General features: G+C 35.9%; 1 protein-coding gene across 1 annotated transcript in view; it reads right to left on the bottom strand.

Moving 5' to 3' along the window:
- The window catches only part of LRP1B (LDL receptor related protein 1B), a 473,299-nt gene that overhangs the window by 100,218 nt on the left and 357,669 nt on the right, over positions 1 to 15,412 (bottom strand). Inside the window, exons 49-58 of the mRNA XM_058839737.1 lie at positions 14,955 to 15,074; positions 13,843 to 13,956; positions 13,497 to 13,646; positions 10,840 to 10,962; positions 9,029 to 9,148; positions 6,737 to 6,865; positions 5,743 to 5,865; positions 3,049 to 3,189; positions 1,739 to 1,926; positions 53 to 236 (exon numbers count right to left, since the gene is read on the bottom strand). Coding sequence (XP_058695720.1) covers positions 53 to 236; positions 1,739 to 1,926; positions 3,049 to 3,189; positions 5,743 to 5,865; positions 6,737 to 6,865; positions 9,029 to 9,148; positions 10,840 to 10,962; positions 13,497 to 13,646; positions 13,843 to 13,956; positions 14,955 to 15,074 — 1,392 coding nt within the window. The remainder of the gene's footprint in view (positions 1 to 52; positions 237 to 1,738; positions 1,927 to 3,048; positions 3,190 to 5,742; positions 5,866 to 6,736; positions 6,866 to 9,028; positions 9,149 to 10,839; positions 10,963 to 13,496; positions 13,647 to 13,842; positions 13,957 to 14,954; positions 15,075 to 15,412) is intronic.

Below are 15,412 nucleotides of genomic sequence, written 5' to 3'. Positions count from 1 at the left end.
CACAAATTATTTGGATACAGCTGAGGATTATAAAAACATTAGGTAGTAATACCTGAAAGGGACTTGCAGCCATTTGGGTTATCAGGCTGTGTTTCATACCCTTCTGCACACAAGCATTTGTAGGTTCCATAGGTGTTGATGCATTGCTGGCTACAGGGAAATCCAGATGAACACTCATCGATATCTACACACGTTTTGCCATCATCCTTCAGGAGGAATCCAGGCCAGCATTTGCACTGGGAAAGAAAACCAGATACATTAATTTTTAATTCTGTTTATCACCTGTGTGTACTTTCTTCTGAATATGTTAGCATCATAAACATTTTATGCATCTCATTTTTTCAAGTAACATCATAATTACTCTGCTGCTTGTCTGGTTTACCAGAGGCATATCTACTTTTCGTTTCAAATATTGCTGATGTGATCCTAAGCACCATTTCCTCCAAAAAAACCCAAACAAAACCCTGTAGAATGAGCAATTATTCTTTCTACTTTAGCTAAAGAAAAAGCAAACATCTTTTCACATCTTTTCGAAAATATAGAAATGATTTTTCCTAAAAAATGATGATGGATGGACCCTTTGGAGTTCTTAATTTTTAATTATACAATTTATTTTAATAAATTTTAAATTTTTTTTTTTTTTTTTTTATAAAAATAGACATGTTTTTAGTATTTTTTTCCTGGAATCATTGATGTCATCTAGCAATTGGTGTAACCAACGCAGGAATGTGAAAGAGAATTCTTAAGGATTATTAGGAGCTGGATGTGGACATTCTTGTGGGTTCCTTCTAACTCAGAATATTCTGTTTCTGTGGCATTTATTTGGATCTGATGATGATCTTGGCAAGTTTATCACATGCAATGTGAAAGATGCAAAATAAAACTGGGCAGAGGGGCTTTTGGAGAAGGGGCATAAATTTTATCTACAGAAGACAGTATCATTTTCCCTCCTGTAATCTCTATTTCTTTCTGCAGAGATCCAGGATGTGTTTCCTCTTCACTTCAACAAGGTTTTTGTTGAACCCAACAGCTCCTGAGTGTCTGTCTCAACCCTCACATTTCTGGGGAGTTGAATACCTGCAGATGCCATGCTGCACAGATTTTATTTAGTTGTCAGTGGGCCAATGTTCAGCTGAAAAGATGAAACTTTGGGAGTGCAGTTAAGGTTATTCCAGAGTTAAAACCCTGTAAAAAGTCTTTCTTCTGTTTTTAGCTGTTATTGACAGGCTGCTGCAGGCTGTTCCTTTCTACTTGTCAAGGCCAAAGAGCAGATTCAGGGGATTCAAAAAACATCCTCACGTGCAGACAATGAACAGTTTTATTCTGCTACTGAGGTGATATTGTTTTGATTAAATATTTCTGTAAGAGTCTCTTGTCTTGGGGAGGGGGGTGGGTGGAAACAAGACTGGAGAAAAGCACTATTCCTGCTGTTCATTTCTATGTATTGTAAAATATTTACTCTGATTTTCAGTGCTCTGTATACACCAGTATGATTTGTTGTATCTAAAGCATTGTAAGATCTTTTCCATAGGTTTAAAATATGTACTGTAACATTTTTTAAGCACAATTTGCAATAGTTTGCTTACAGGAAATGAAAATTTGAATATTATTATGGCAGGTAAGCTACTTCACTACAAGGAGGTACCACAGAGTAGGACTTTATTATAATCATGTAGTAGTTAAACACTAAAGATCTAAAAACTCACATTATATTACACTACATTTTACAATTATTCACCTTGTATCCAACAGGAAGGTCCTGACAATCTTGGGAACAGCCACTGACTTTCTTACTGAGGCATTCATTAAGGTGGCAGCTTTTCTCATCAGACCCATCACTGCAATCCTCTTTGTTATCACAAACCTCCCTCTGAGGAATGCACTTGCCATTTTTGCACATAAAAAAAGAGCTGTTACATGACTGCTCTGGAAAACAAAAAACACACGACTTGGTGTCATCTATTAGTATTTGGAATTAGTTTTCTCATGGATCAGTTGCTGTGTGCATGCAAAATGAAAAAAGTTGTGTAACAATTGAATATTTATTCCTTATTGATAGCTTTATAATAACTGTTCATTTTTCAGTGTCTTTGAAGATTATTTCTCTGCTGGAAAAATGGGTGAAGACATCAACTTATTACTCCCTCCTACATATTTGTTTTCATATAATGGAGAACTCTCTACATCATCTCTGATGTACATCACAAAATACAGTTTTAGCTTCCAAAAGTTAAAAAACAGGGGTTCTCCCCCCTGTGGATGTTGAGGTGTTAGGAACACAATTGACTGAATTCCAATGCATTCCTTGCCTAATGACCTGCAAATATGTTCCTCCCTGTTTGGCAAAACTTGAATACATCATTTCAGCTACATTCAGAACCTTCAAGTAACAATTGGAACATTTAAAGAAATATATGCTGTCTCACCTCACAGCAGATGAGTGTTTTCCATCAAAATTGTTATAAAGAACAGTGCAATGAAATCCTAAGGTCTAGACAGAAGAACTGGTCTTTCAGAAAGCCACAGAATAGCACAATTTATGCAGACCAGGACTAAATTTCCTCTCAAAAACCATTCAGACCTCAAGCTTATTAATGTAAGCAGAAAATATCAATAAAGTCAATAGAATTTGGTCAATAATTTGCTAATAAAATTAAAGCAGTGTTTATTACTTAAAGTGGTAGCAACTTTACATCCCCTTTTGTATGACCTCCTTCTGTGTGATGAACATCCGGAACACAGCAACCATCATAAGAGTAAGCTACAAACTCTGGAAATTACAATATTAATATCATCTTATTTTAGTATCAACAGGAGGCATACATTGAGGAAGTGTCTGCTATTTTATTCCATAAGAACAGGTGGCTTGCACTTTGTGAACTCAAGTTTTGGATGCTCAGAACCATTTCTCCTTGCAAGACATGAGCCATATCACCATGAAAGCACTGAGGTTTTATGAGGTTTTACATTTGCTGAGTTAAAACCCTAAACCATTACTCTCAAAAAAAAGAAAGGTCAAAGATGTTCTGCGAAAAATTGCACCCAAACCTGAAGTTTTGCACTTGGTGTTGATGGGTGCTTCATCAGAGTGGTCTGGGCAGTCGAAATCCCCGTCACATTGCCACTGGGAATTCAGCAGGCACCGTCCATCAGCACAGGTAAACTCCCCAGGACGACAGCGACGATACCCTACAAAAACAACAACCCATCATCACCTCATGTTTGCTCTCACAGCTCCAACATAAAATTCTTCATATTTGGGGCAACACAAAGAAAATTATTCTTTGCTCCATTTAGAGTGTTGTGCTCGTACATGAGTGGCTACCAGCAAAGAGAGAAATCAAAATTCTCTTATGCAGCACCATGAAGTCATGATACAATTCACACAGATGTGAAACATATTTATGCAGCTCTCCATCATAAATGCCTTTTCTTTTTCATTATATTTAATTTATTCGTTATTAGGAGATAACTTGACAATACCCAACAAATGTTTCTGTGGTGTGCTTATGGCTGTGTGTCTTCCCTTTAAAACATGCCAAACACCAAACCATTTTAACCACACTGAACACACATTTTCTAAGATGGACACAAAATCAGAACACATAGAATGGGTACATTTCCAAAGTAAAAGAGGATTTCTAACAACAACAACAACAAAAAAAATATATATATTTATATATCTATATATAATGAAGGAAATAAACCACAAACAGGCATTCACTTTTTAGAGCACAGTGGCTTAACTGAGAGTTCTTAAACCAACAAAGCAGTAGAAAAACTTGGAAAACGTGTCACAATTATAGGTTTTTTTTTCCCCTGTTCAGTTTTAAGTAATTAGTTATAAGGATTTAATTGAATAGACAGGCTTATACAATGAACTCAAAATTTGTATCAAAGAAATATTCAAGGAAGTGAATGATTGTGAACTTTAAAAAAAAACTGTTTCAATCACCAGTCTCATTTTTACATTATTTCTGAATAGTACTCTACAAAAAAAAAAAAAAACGAAACCTTTTAATTGTACAAATAGAAAAAATAGAACCAACTAAATTAAAACAAAGTCTAGACTTTTTGAAATATATTCAATTAATTCAACTTTTAGGACTGTATTTCAAACCAAACTTTATGTCAGGTCAGTAGACTGGTGGCTGAAGAGTACCTGGGTTATTTTGTCTCTCAAGATGGAAAAGGTTTAGCTCTACAATCCAACAGAGCTGTGATCGGGTTCCTGAGCTGGCAGTCAAATCAGAAACTGCAAGGTTATAACCCTGGGCAATGACCTGGTTTAATTTTAAATCCCAACAGCACCTTGGAAAGTGTGTTTTAGAATTTGACTCCTACTCTTTACAAGCAGTTTCCTTTCCCATAAAAGAACATAACCCTTTCCTAAAACTGCAGGATAACAAGTTTACCATGCCAGCCACACACTAAGGTGTGTATTTGATTACCAGTGAACAGAAAATTGCATTGGAGCAGCGCAGCACAAACCTCACTGCAGATTTCAGCTTCCCCAGTAGAAATTAAATACAGCCAGTGCCTAAAGGCAGGTCCATACTAAATTGGATTAGCAATTTGTAAATCTCCTGCTCCTTTTGCTGTTCCCTCCTGTTTCTTTCCAAAAGTCTGAGAAAATAACACTATTTATTTGTAAGTATTTTAAGGGGCGTGCACACTTTTAGTGTGTTTGTATATAATGCTATAGAAAATAAATTAAATACATCAGCAAGAAATTATAAGCATGAAGGAAAAAAGGCAATTTCCAAAGTTTGTGACTGTTTAGTTCTAAGTAGTTATTGAGATACTGAAAACTGGGCTGGGGCAGGAGGTGCACATAGCTGTTCTCTGTCTGTGTGCTCAGAACCTTTTGGGACTAATTATAAAATGGTGTTAGAAAACCCTCAAGTTCTATAAATTTTGCAGCTGTGATTTGCCCACTGTGTTGTTGCTAATGATACTGAATGTGTAATTAACTGATTTCCTGCTAATTATCTGTCATTAATAAATCAATAAGCATGCTCTTTCTCACAATTTTTGGGTGCCTGCTCACATCATTTATGCACAGACCCCCTTCAGGTGGTATGCACAATAAAAATTTATAATATACAGATATTTTTTAGCTATTTTCTATTGTGGCTCTCATTTCTAGAGCAAATTTAAGAGTAAACCCAGGAATGACAATCACCAGTTTGTCATTTTGAATGGAATATTTGCTGTGTATTTTCCATAAATATTATTTATAAAGATTTATGTTCCTGGGTATAGCCCAGATACATTGAACAGACCCTCAGAACATGTAAGATACCCTAAATTCATGTGGATGGTGAAAATGTAACATTCACATATGGCTATAGTTGATGTAATTTAAATGCAGTGATAATCAGGACAGATATGTTTGATTATTTAATAGGAAAAAAACATATAGAGAGACAAAGAAAAAATATATATAATGAAGATAGACTTAGTAAATGAGAAATTCTAGAACATACTTTTAAAATTCTCTTAAATATTATTAGGAATCAACTATAAGACAGTATGAGAAATAATTTGCTACTGTAGCCCCAGATCCAAGTTAAATCCAATCTGTATTGATTAATGCATAATTTAAAAGTGAGAATTAAAACAATTTAAAAACTGAAGAGCTTAATTTTTCAATAGTGCCTTAGAGTATCAGACCCTGAAGGATGCCTTACAGTTAGCAATGTGAAATTGTTCCATTTACTCTATTTTTGTTATACTTGCCACATTCCAGGGATTCATCTGATCCATCTCCACAGTCATCATCATGGTCACAAACAAACTGTTTGGGAATGCAGACTTTGTTATGGCACATGAAAGCATTCTCATCACAAGTGTTATTGGGAGCTAAGAAAAATACAGCACATAAAAAAATAAAAAAGAAAGAAATTGAGAACAATCAGATAAACAGGCGATTTTCTTACACAAAGATGAAATGAGAAGTGAATTTGAGTGAATTCAATGGAAATAACCATAACTTTTTAGTCAGATAAAAGGCATCACGCAAACACAATTCAATACCAGAAAAAGCTACTCATCAGAAAGAAAGCTACAGAAGTAAAGATAGCTAAAATCTTCTGTAATCCAAGACAGAAAAGCTTCAGAAATCGATGCTATCTATGACTAACTAAGGTCTGGCTCTGAAGAAAAGAATATTTGGGAAGAACAGATGTCCTTATATTGGTCTGCTCCTGAACAAATGCTCTTTTGAAGTCCACAAACACTCAAAATATATATACTGATGTACCATTTTTATGTATTAATAAAAAAATCGTCTCCAGTGAAAGTATTGCTGAACTCCTGACACTGTTACTGGAAGTGTGTCTCAGGAAGACTGGGAGTAATATTTTATAGGGCAAGAGATGTCAGGATCTGAACAATTAGCCACAACAAACTGAGGACAGATCTTTCGTCTCCCCTCTTGATGCACAGCCTCCCTGACATGAGCAGCAGCATTTTCCTCAGGGGAAGCAATAGAACTGCAGAGTCACTGATGTGTCAGTTTTCCCCAGTAAACACTGCAGAACGTGCCACACATCCCGATGTCCCGCTGGGCTGCGTGTCAGCACAGCCTGGAGCTGTCAGGCTGCGCAAAACCGAGAAGGACCCTGCTCCGTGTGCTCACACGTGGCTCAGCAATCCTCACCAGCAAAGTGGACATGAAAAGAGCATGAAACAGCACGGAAATAACATTTTATTTTTTGATATTCAATCCTACCACAGCCCGCTGTGGACAGCTCATCGCTCCCGTTGGGACAGTCGCGCTCGCCGTCACAGAGCCAGTGCTGGGGCACGCAGGCGTGGGAGCCCAGGCAGCTGAAGGTGTCTGCAGCACAGGTCACTGAGCCTGGGGAAACATGGCAGGGGAGCCCTCAGCACTGGACCATCACATATCCCCAGCTGGAATATCCTAATCCATGTTTTCATGGTGGCTGGCAGTGATCAAAGGGGATTATTTTAAAGTTTCAGGGATTATTTCATTCTGCACATTATGATAAATCTACAGGCTAAGATTGTTTTACAGTCAATTTTTGACCATCTGCCGTTTCTTCCCTTCTTTTCATTTATTCAGCCTCTTAAAATTCCCACACTTCATAGAAACTATCCAGCAGAATAATTTTTCAAACCAGTTTTGGTCAGTAACTTTGGCTACAAGTTTGGACTGGCTGGACAAAGGAAGTGGTCTTGCAAACCACATAATCCCTGCATCACCAAAGTCCAAGCCAGGAAGCCAAAGGCACTCCAAAATTTTGTTAATCACAGAAACGAAAATTTTGTAAAACCACAGAGAAGAAAATAATATGTACCAAGTACAAGAGTAGTGGGAGTGAAAAATATCTGACAGCTCTGATCCAACTAACTCAACATATCATTTACCTGGCTAATCTTCTTTTTGGCTATTTTTTGGATAATATTATACCCCAGGGTTAAACTTCCTCCATTTGGAAGTAAAATGTTGTACAATCCATCACATAATGTATTCTCTTAGATAAGTTAAATATACTTCACTAAAAAGGAGACAGCGCATTTTCTACTAGTTTACATTAGAATTTAGTAAAATATTAAAATATTTTAAAAATTATTTTGTATATCACTTATGCAAAAGTGGCAACTTTTCCTTATTTATACTAATTTGCCATTTTTTTGATACTTCTGGAATGTTAAAAAATACTGTTGCTTTAAAGACTGAAAAATCTGAAATAATTTTGATCTCTTTTCTCCTTGCAATTCAGGTCCAACTACTGTTGGAGAAGAAATAAGAAGAAATACAGCCTTTACTTTCCCTTCTTCATACCCACTGCAGATTTATCCCTTTTTGAGAAGTTAAGTGTCCTAAATAATTAATATTTTACCATATTAGAACAGCATAAGTTCTATCTACATCCTTTTCCTTTGCTGGCATTTCTACATCTTTCTTTGTTTAAGCAACTACTTTAACAAATCAGATATTTTTCTCTGTCTTCTTAACACTTCCAGTTATCAACAATATTTTTACTGTGATAGCACATTGGAAGTATGGCATAAATATTTTTTGTTTAATGGACTTTAAGTAAGAGGATTTTTGAAAAGGAACATATCTTTAAGGGCTAAAACTGCATTTTTTTAAAAAGAAACTTAAAATACAGAGAATGATTGAACTGATGTATAAATATCACTAGATTGTGACAGCATGTCTTGACACAATGTGCTTCTCTTTGAAAAAGAATTCACTCACACATTTCCGGTCCATGGAGCTCTAGAATGAAAACAAAATTTTCAATTCCTTACGCACCTTGAAGGATTTGGGAATTTGAGAGGAATATCATGCAATATATGCTTATGGTATGTTGCCCTGAAAACTAAACCTTCTGATCTTGTTTTCATAGTTTTAGTTGCTTTCCCAAGAAAGTAACAGTAAACATAAATGTTTACACATTCATTCCAAGAAACGTCTTTGATGGGCGTTTCACATGACCAGTGTGATTGGGAAGATGGTAACTTGGTTATCAAATCCCTGGTTGAGAATCATTGTTGAGAATCTATAAATACTGGAGTCAGAAATTAAAGTTACTTCTTTTCCTGTCATCCCACTGAGACACGTTCATGTAAATCATTCCGTGTCTTTTAGCGACAATGGTATAGAAAATTTTAGAGGAGATAGAAGAAAGAGCTAAGAAAAAAAAAACCAATGAAACCAAAACCAAAAATACAATAACTTTATGATCTTTGAGCACCTGTCACTCAAATGTAAAACTCAAACAAGGTTCTGCCTCAAGGGTAGGAACTGGAGAACAGGCTGGCTGTCCTTTTGCCCAGGCTGGTTTGCCATTGATAACTCTGCTGATAAAATTACACAAATCATGGGCTTCCCACAAAAAGGAACCTATCTGCTGGTTGGAGAGGGCTGAGGGAGATCCCTCACACCCTTTGGAGATGCTGTCCTTGTTCCCTTCCCAGCCTCTCCTTGGGACAGGTGGTGTCCCTCTCTGGGCATGGCGTGACCCGCGGCAGAGCTGAGGATCGCACTCACCGCAAATGGCATCGCTCTCGTCTAACCCATCGCCACAGTCGTCCTCACCATCGCAGGTCCACTGCTTGGAGATGCACTTGTGTGCAGAGCAGGCAAACTGATTCCATGAGCAGGATGAATCTGGGGATGACACCTGCATTTGTTAGGTTCACACCATCACTGCCTCCCCTGCCGCTTCAACCACAGTTCAGGATATTTTTGTTGCTGCTCCTTTCTCAGTTTCCATGTATTAAAACACTCCAGATCTTGTCATTAAAACACTCTAATCTTCTTATTAAGCATGTTATCAGTTTGTTTCAGAGCTTGCATTCACCAACACTTTTTTTTAAAATAAACAGTGAAACATTCCAAAGACAATCCAATATTTTCAAATAATTTGTAAGTGGGATGAGGATAAACACTTTAAAAAACTGAAGCCCGGTTTGCATATTTGACAGATACGACAACTACAGTGAACTGCTTTATTTGGGTAGAAGGGCAGAGAGGGCACAGTTCAAATTTTCTAGCACAGCCTTCCTCCCAGAATTCCAGTAGCTAACTCCCTCCTCAAAATATTTCGTGTTATTTTCTCTCACAAGAAAAATTGCTTTACACTGAAAAAAGAGCTTGTGCATTTCAAAATCAGACTGCAAAACTGTCCTAAGTCAATGCTATTTTTTCTCTGAAAAATTTATGTCTTCCATTTTTTACAGACTTCTTTCTTTAAAAATATTTTTTTTTTTTGCATTGCAACTGATTTTGATGCCAAAAAAAATAATATTAACATTAAAAATGATTTTAAGTAATGAAATCTGAATTTAAGAGAGCATTATAACAGAGATCTCAAAATGGGTAAAAGGAATCAATGGGGAAAGGAGCATTGATTTAATCCCTTTCCCTTTTGCCCACAAAAATCAGCTAATTCAGTTTACAGTATTGTACAAAAGTGTATAACACCTGGAAATGTAAACACCAAGTTATGCTTGACAAATGTGACCAACAGAAAAGATTCTGATTGTCACAGTATGCAGTACTTCCTAATTTCAAAGTTATAAGATAAAAGTATACAACGTAAACTGCAAACCAAATATGGAAGCATGCTAGTGGGAATTGGGTCATGAAGTGAGTAACACAAAATGTTCAGTCATGGCAAGAAGTAAAGGAAAAAAAACCACAAAAAACTGAAAAACCCCTGAATTTCATGTTTTATTTAAATGGAGAATAGTAAAATTTGACACTGCTTTCTGGTACAATTTCATTACAAAAATAGTCCATTCAGGCAATCCATATAAATTGAAAAGACCAGTTCTCACTTGAGTAAAACCAGCCTGCTTTGTGCCTCAGTTAGGTGAAATTTAAGAATCTGAAAAGATCTGACCCTTAACTGAGTTCACAGCTCATGCTGTATTTTATTTACATCACTTTTGATGTTACTTTAAATAATTTTGTCTATATGGCCTTTGATGCAAAGCAATGCCTACTTTGAGGTTTGATATTTCCTGATGGACTCCAGATACTGATTCAAATTCGTTATACCTGTAAAACACTTGTAATGAGGAGTTGTGAAGAATTAGTGAAATTATTAAATACTAAAGCAATAAAAAACTTTGTATATAAATATATCCTAAAGAGAGAAAAAAAATAATATATAAAGGACTTTCATTCTGGTATGAAATATAATTTAAGGTATTGACAATATGAAGTATTACAGTTGAATCTGAAAAAAATAACATTAAAGATCTTTTGTATAATCTCTGAGATATAAATGCACACTTCTTTGTTTCCAGGGTGCATTAATGACTAGAGGAGTACAAATAAGACAAAATGCTCACCACAGTGCAATTCATCTACTCCGTCCTCACAGTCTTTCTGCCCATCACAAAGCCAGGTGGTCAGAATACATCTTCCACTAGGACAACCAAAATAATTTTCTTCACATGTGGGTTTGTTTTGAACTGTGATAAAATAAAGAATGTAATGTAAAATGGTCTCTACTAGTATGATTAGGAGCCTAATACATTTTTGCTAAATTTCTGAATACTGATGGACAAAGTGTTTATGTCTAAAAATGGAAAAAAAAGTAATTTGTGTTCATAAAAAAAAAATAAAAATGATAGCTAAGTAGTTTAGGGAGCTGAAATAGCTAATTTTATTTTTTTTAGAGAAGAATTAGAGCACAGCTTCAAACTAAATCAAAAGGCCTAGAGAGGAAAGTAGTTCAGTTTACAGGTTTTGAGGTCAGGCAGGTCAGCACTGCTTGTTGTTTTACACCAGCTGAAGAAACTGCCCTTCTGATCATTTGCAAGATCACTGTTGTCTTTTACAAGATAATCTAATTGTGGCAGTATTTTTGTCACTGGGAGAAGCTACAAATCTCAAACATGCACTGACTAACAGGAGCTACATCAGAGATGCTGGAGCCAGAGGTTTAGACTTGGTCAGAAATTAAAAAGTTCTCCCTTGTCTTTTTAATTTTGTTGAGTCAGAAATTAACTTAGAAATTGACTTTTATGAATGCTTAGAAACCAGGTGTGAGGGAAGAAAACATGCCACATGTAGCGGTTCATGATGAAAGCACAAACATTAGTCTAAATAATGATTTATTTTTAAAATCTTAAGCAAGGTCCTGGGAAAAGCCAGGATCCAGTTCCAAGCACTGGAGACCACTGAAACTCTCTGCCATGGTTTTCATTATTCCCTCAGTGTACTGGATTTTATTTATTTCAGCCTCCCCTCTTTTAAAAGGAAAGGTAAACATTTATGGCTTCTACAGGTGTATGAATAATAAATAATAAAAAACAAATTAAAGAAAGAAGTGGGACATCTGTGATGACTTGGTAGATATTAAGGATTCCCTAAGTATAGCTGCCCTCCATGAGTATTTTGCTGCAATTTTCTGTAAGAACAATGAGACTGAAGCAAACTGCTAATGGGAATTACAATATTCATAACAGAAACAACACTCAAAAACTTAATGTGCCAGAGCTGGTCAGTTTTGAATGAAATGGCAAAGGAAATCACATGTAGGTTGAGTGGGAATGGTATCGCTTCCAAGTAAAGGGAGGAATGATCCAGGCAATTAGTCACACATTAAAATGATGGAACATTTTGGCATACATTTGGAATTCAGAGAAAAGTAATATAAATAAATGGACAATGGAATAAAATGCACATTAGTGTACTTATGCAACATTAGTTTACTGAAGCTGTAGCATGCTGCTCTCAAAATTTTCCTTGGTATGGAAAAAAAAACCTTTCTTTGTCTAAAAATACAGCAAATTAAGCTATTTTGAGCTTAATGAAGTGTTATATACAATAAATTCTACATAATAAAGAGATAAGCTGGAGAATGTAGAGATTAGAATGGCAACTCTAACTTAATATGCATCTATTTTATAGGACTGATGGAAGTTCTTAGTGACAGGTTGACAGTATTGCTGAAGTCCCAGGTTCCTCTGGATCCTGGTACTATTTTTGTCAATAAATTTGGCACAGTGTGTATGAGACTTCTAACAGAACCTTCTGGTGACACAAGAGGATTATCAGACAGAAAAAGAGACTATTAAATGGAAGGAATCAGATTGTCCACCACTAGGCAAAAATTTAATGGCATTGAACAACATAAAATTAGAAAGCCTAATTTTACAAACTGATAAAATTTATAATCTAGTAAATATTTACTTTTATTTAACATTATTTATTAGAGGAAAGCGAGTTACTGGTAAACAGGAGGTTAATGTCACTCTGGAATGAATCAGTTATTAAAAAAATAGAAATAAAAAATGTTTTCATTTTGCACTTAATATTCTCAAACTCAAATGAGGGCTTCTGGATAAAAAGAAAATACATAGATGCCTTCCTTCATTGGGGGAGAATTTAATATTGTGAATAATTAATTGGTTAACATTAAATAGAATCTCAGTCCTGTGTCTGGGGCTCAAGTTGTCATGATCCCTTTCTCCTGGCTGCAGATCAGAACTATCACAAAAGAAATAACCCTGGATTCTACCCTGGCAGCCAATTCCAAGGGCCTCCACCAAATAAAAGAGAAAGTAAAGCAAGTCAGCAAGAAAAGAAATACTACCCACTAAAGCGGTAGCTAATAAAAGTTCCTGAGTGATTATGCTGATGCTTGATGAGCTTGGCATTTTAATGACTCATGTTTTACTTAAATAAAAATGATATATGACAAGCCTAACCTGGAGGAAATAGAAAGCTAGACATTACAGTTTGCTTCAGAAAAAAAAAAATCAGCATTCATTTGTAATAATTTGCATAATCCCAAAAAACACAAAATAAAGGTGAATAAGCTTAATTTGTCATTGTATTAATCTCCATGTTAATTAAACCAGTATTGACCAAATAAACTTTTTGCAACACAATGAGAAATGCACTCCCTCCCCAAACAGGACTTTTTTTCTCTGTTTAAAAGGTAAATTAATGTTTTGGGTTTGTTGGCTTTGGTTTTTTTTTACTTTTTCACAGTTACCTGGGCATTTTAGTTCATCTGTATAATCTCCACAGTCATTAGATCCATCACAAATCCATTCTGGCAGTATACAGAGAGAAGTCGAATTACAGCTGATAAATCCTGAAGATTTTATCCCGAGTTTATAGAAATAAGCACAGTTCGTATTATCTGGAAAGAGACAGAAAATTACCACACACCTGACACAGACTGAGAGCCCCACAGTTTAATTTTCACAATTTAATTTAAAATGCAGGAGCCCAGGCAGGTGTTGGGATCCCAAGCAGCAACGCCCAGGAATTAACTGCTACATAACAAGGAATAATCAGGGAGCAGCTGCTGCGAGGGGGCACAAACACAAACTTACTGCAGTTCTTTTCATCCGAGGCATCTGCACAGTCGATGATCTGGTTGCACCGCGCCGATTTCCCGATGCAAACCCCATCTGCACAGCGGAATTCTGTCGAGGCGCACGCTGAGTCTGGAACATATGGTTATAAAGGATGTAAATTTGTGTGCTAAACAGACTCTTCAGATGCACATCATACACATGATGATGCTTAAGCCTTCTGCCTTTCAGACTGAGGCATTCAGAACACACTGTACCTTCCAGCAGATATATGATTTTGAGCTTATTACACCTTATAAGTTGCTAATTTTTTAATTTATTTTTTTAGCCTAAAATTGTCTCTAGGTAATTCAATTCATTTTGAGATATGCAATATTTGAGGGAGGAAGAAGCATTTTTAGGAGCATCCATGAATCTCTCAGGTTTATTTCTTGTAAAACCAGCTTGGGGTTCTTGCTTGTATGGTTTTCTCTCTACTTATATTTAGGTACGTGATTAAAAATAATTTGCAGCTTTCAAAAAATGCTTATTACTATAGCTGTCTAGCTTTTTAGTTATAAATCTTGTGGAATAATATCCCCTCCAACCTTTCTGAATTATAACTAAGGATTTGTGTGGTCTGCTTGCTGGTCTTCATGCATTGGCTGATGCACGGATATAAATATTCATGTTAAAGGACATAAATCAAAAAACAATTCTGATATGAAAAGGAGAACAATTCTAGTAAGCTTTGCAAAGGACACGGACATTTCCATGCATCTGAGAAGTAGAGAAATAGAGCATTTGCTGCTTCAGAGAAGAAGCACATGCAGAGAAGAAATCACCCATCTTTCAATTTGTCTGCAGTAAAGTTACTCTCTCATTTCTTCACAGAAGAAACAGCACCTGAATTTTATATTTTATACATATAAAACATAAAATATTATATGTATAATGCATATGTATATTTTATATTATATAGCCAAAACCACCCTTCTTCTAGAAGACTGTAGGTGCAAGCCAAAATCAGCCTTTACATCAATCCCATCATATGATGAAATCCCACGTTGTTTTCCAGCTACTCCTATTTGCATAATGAGTATTTACAAAGCAATATTCCCAAGTCACCTTGGAAATAAGGTGCCATTTACCTTTGCAGTCAAATTCATCAGAGTTGTCACCACAGTCATCGGTGCCATCACAGACTTTGTCACTGGGAACACAGCGGCGATTGGAGCACGGCTTGAAGCCCTTCCGACAGCCCCTGTTTTCTGCAAAGTTAAATACAAGCACAGGATTGGATTGACACCTCATGGAAACAGCTCAATCCAAATAAACATCCCAGAAAAATATTTTAATTGGTGATGCATTCCAAGCTTCAGGAAAAAAATACTTCAGACATTGTTCAACTACTATGCATCTTGGACCACTATAGGGACTGATATAACTTGAACCGATAAAGAGATAAAGAACAATAAATGAAAGCATGATGAGAAAGAAAGAACAAAAAGAAAAAAAAAGGAAAAAAGGGAGGCCTAAATCCCAGTTTTCATTAACTTGTGGTACAAAATGCCCATGTCCTTTAAATGCATTTGTTTTGACACACTTT

This window comes from Poecile atricapillus, chromosome 5 (genome assembly GCF_030490865.1).
Source record: "Poecile atricapillus isolate bPoeAtr1 chromosome 5, bPoeAtr1.hap1, whole genome shotgun sequence".
Classification (NCBI taxonomy): Eukaryota; Metazoa; Chordata; class Aves; order Passeriformes; family Paridae; genus Poecile; species Poecile atricapillus.
Note: the sequence above shows the minus strand (reverse complement) of the source record. Positions and strands in the feature narration are given on the sequence as shown.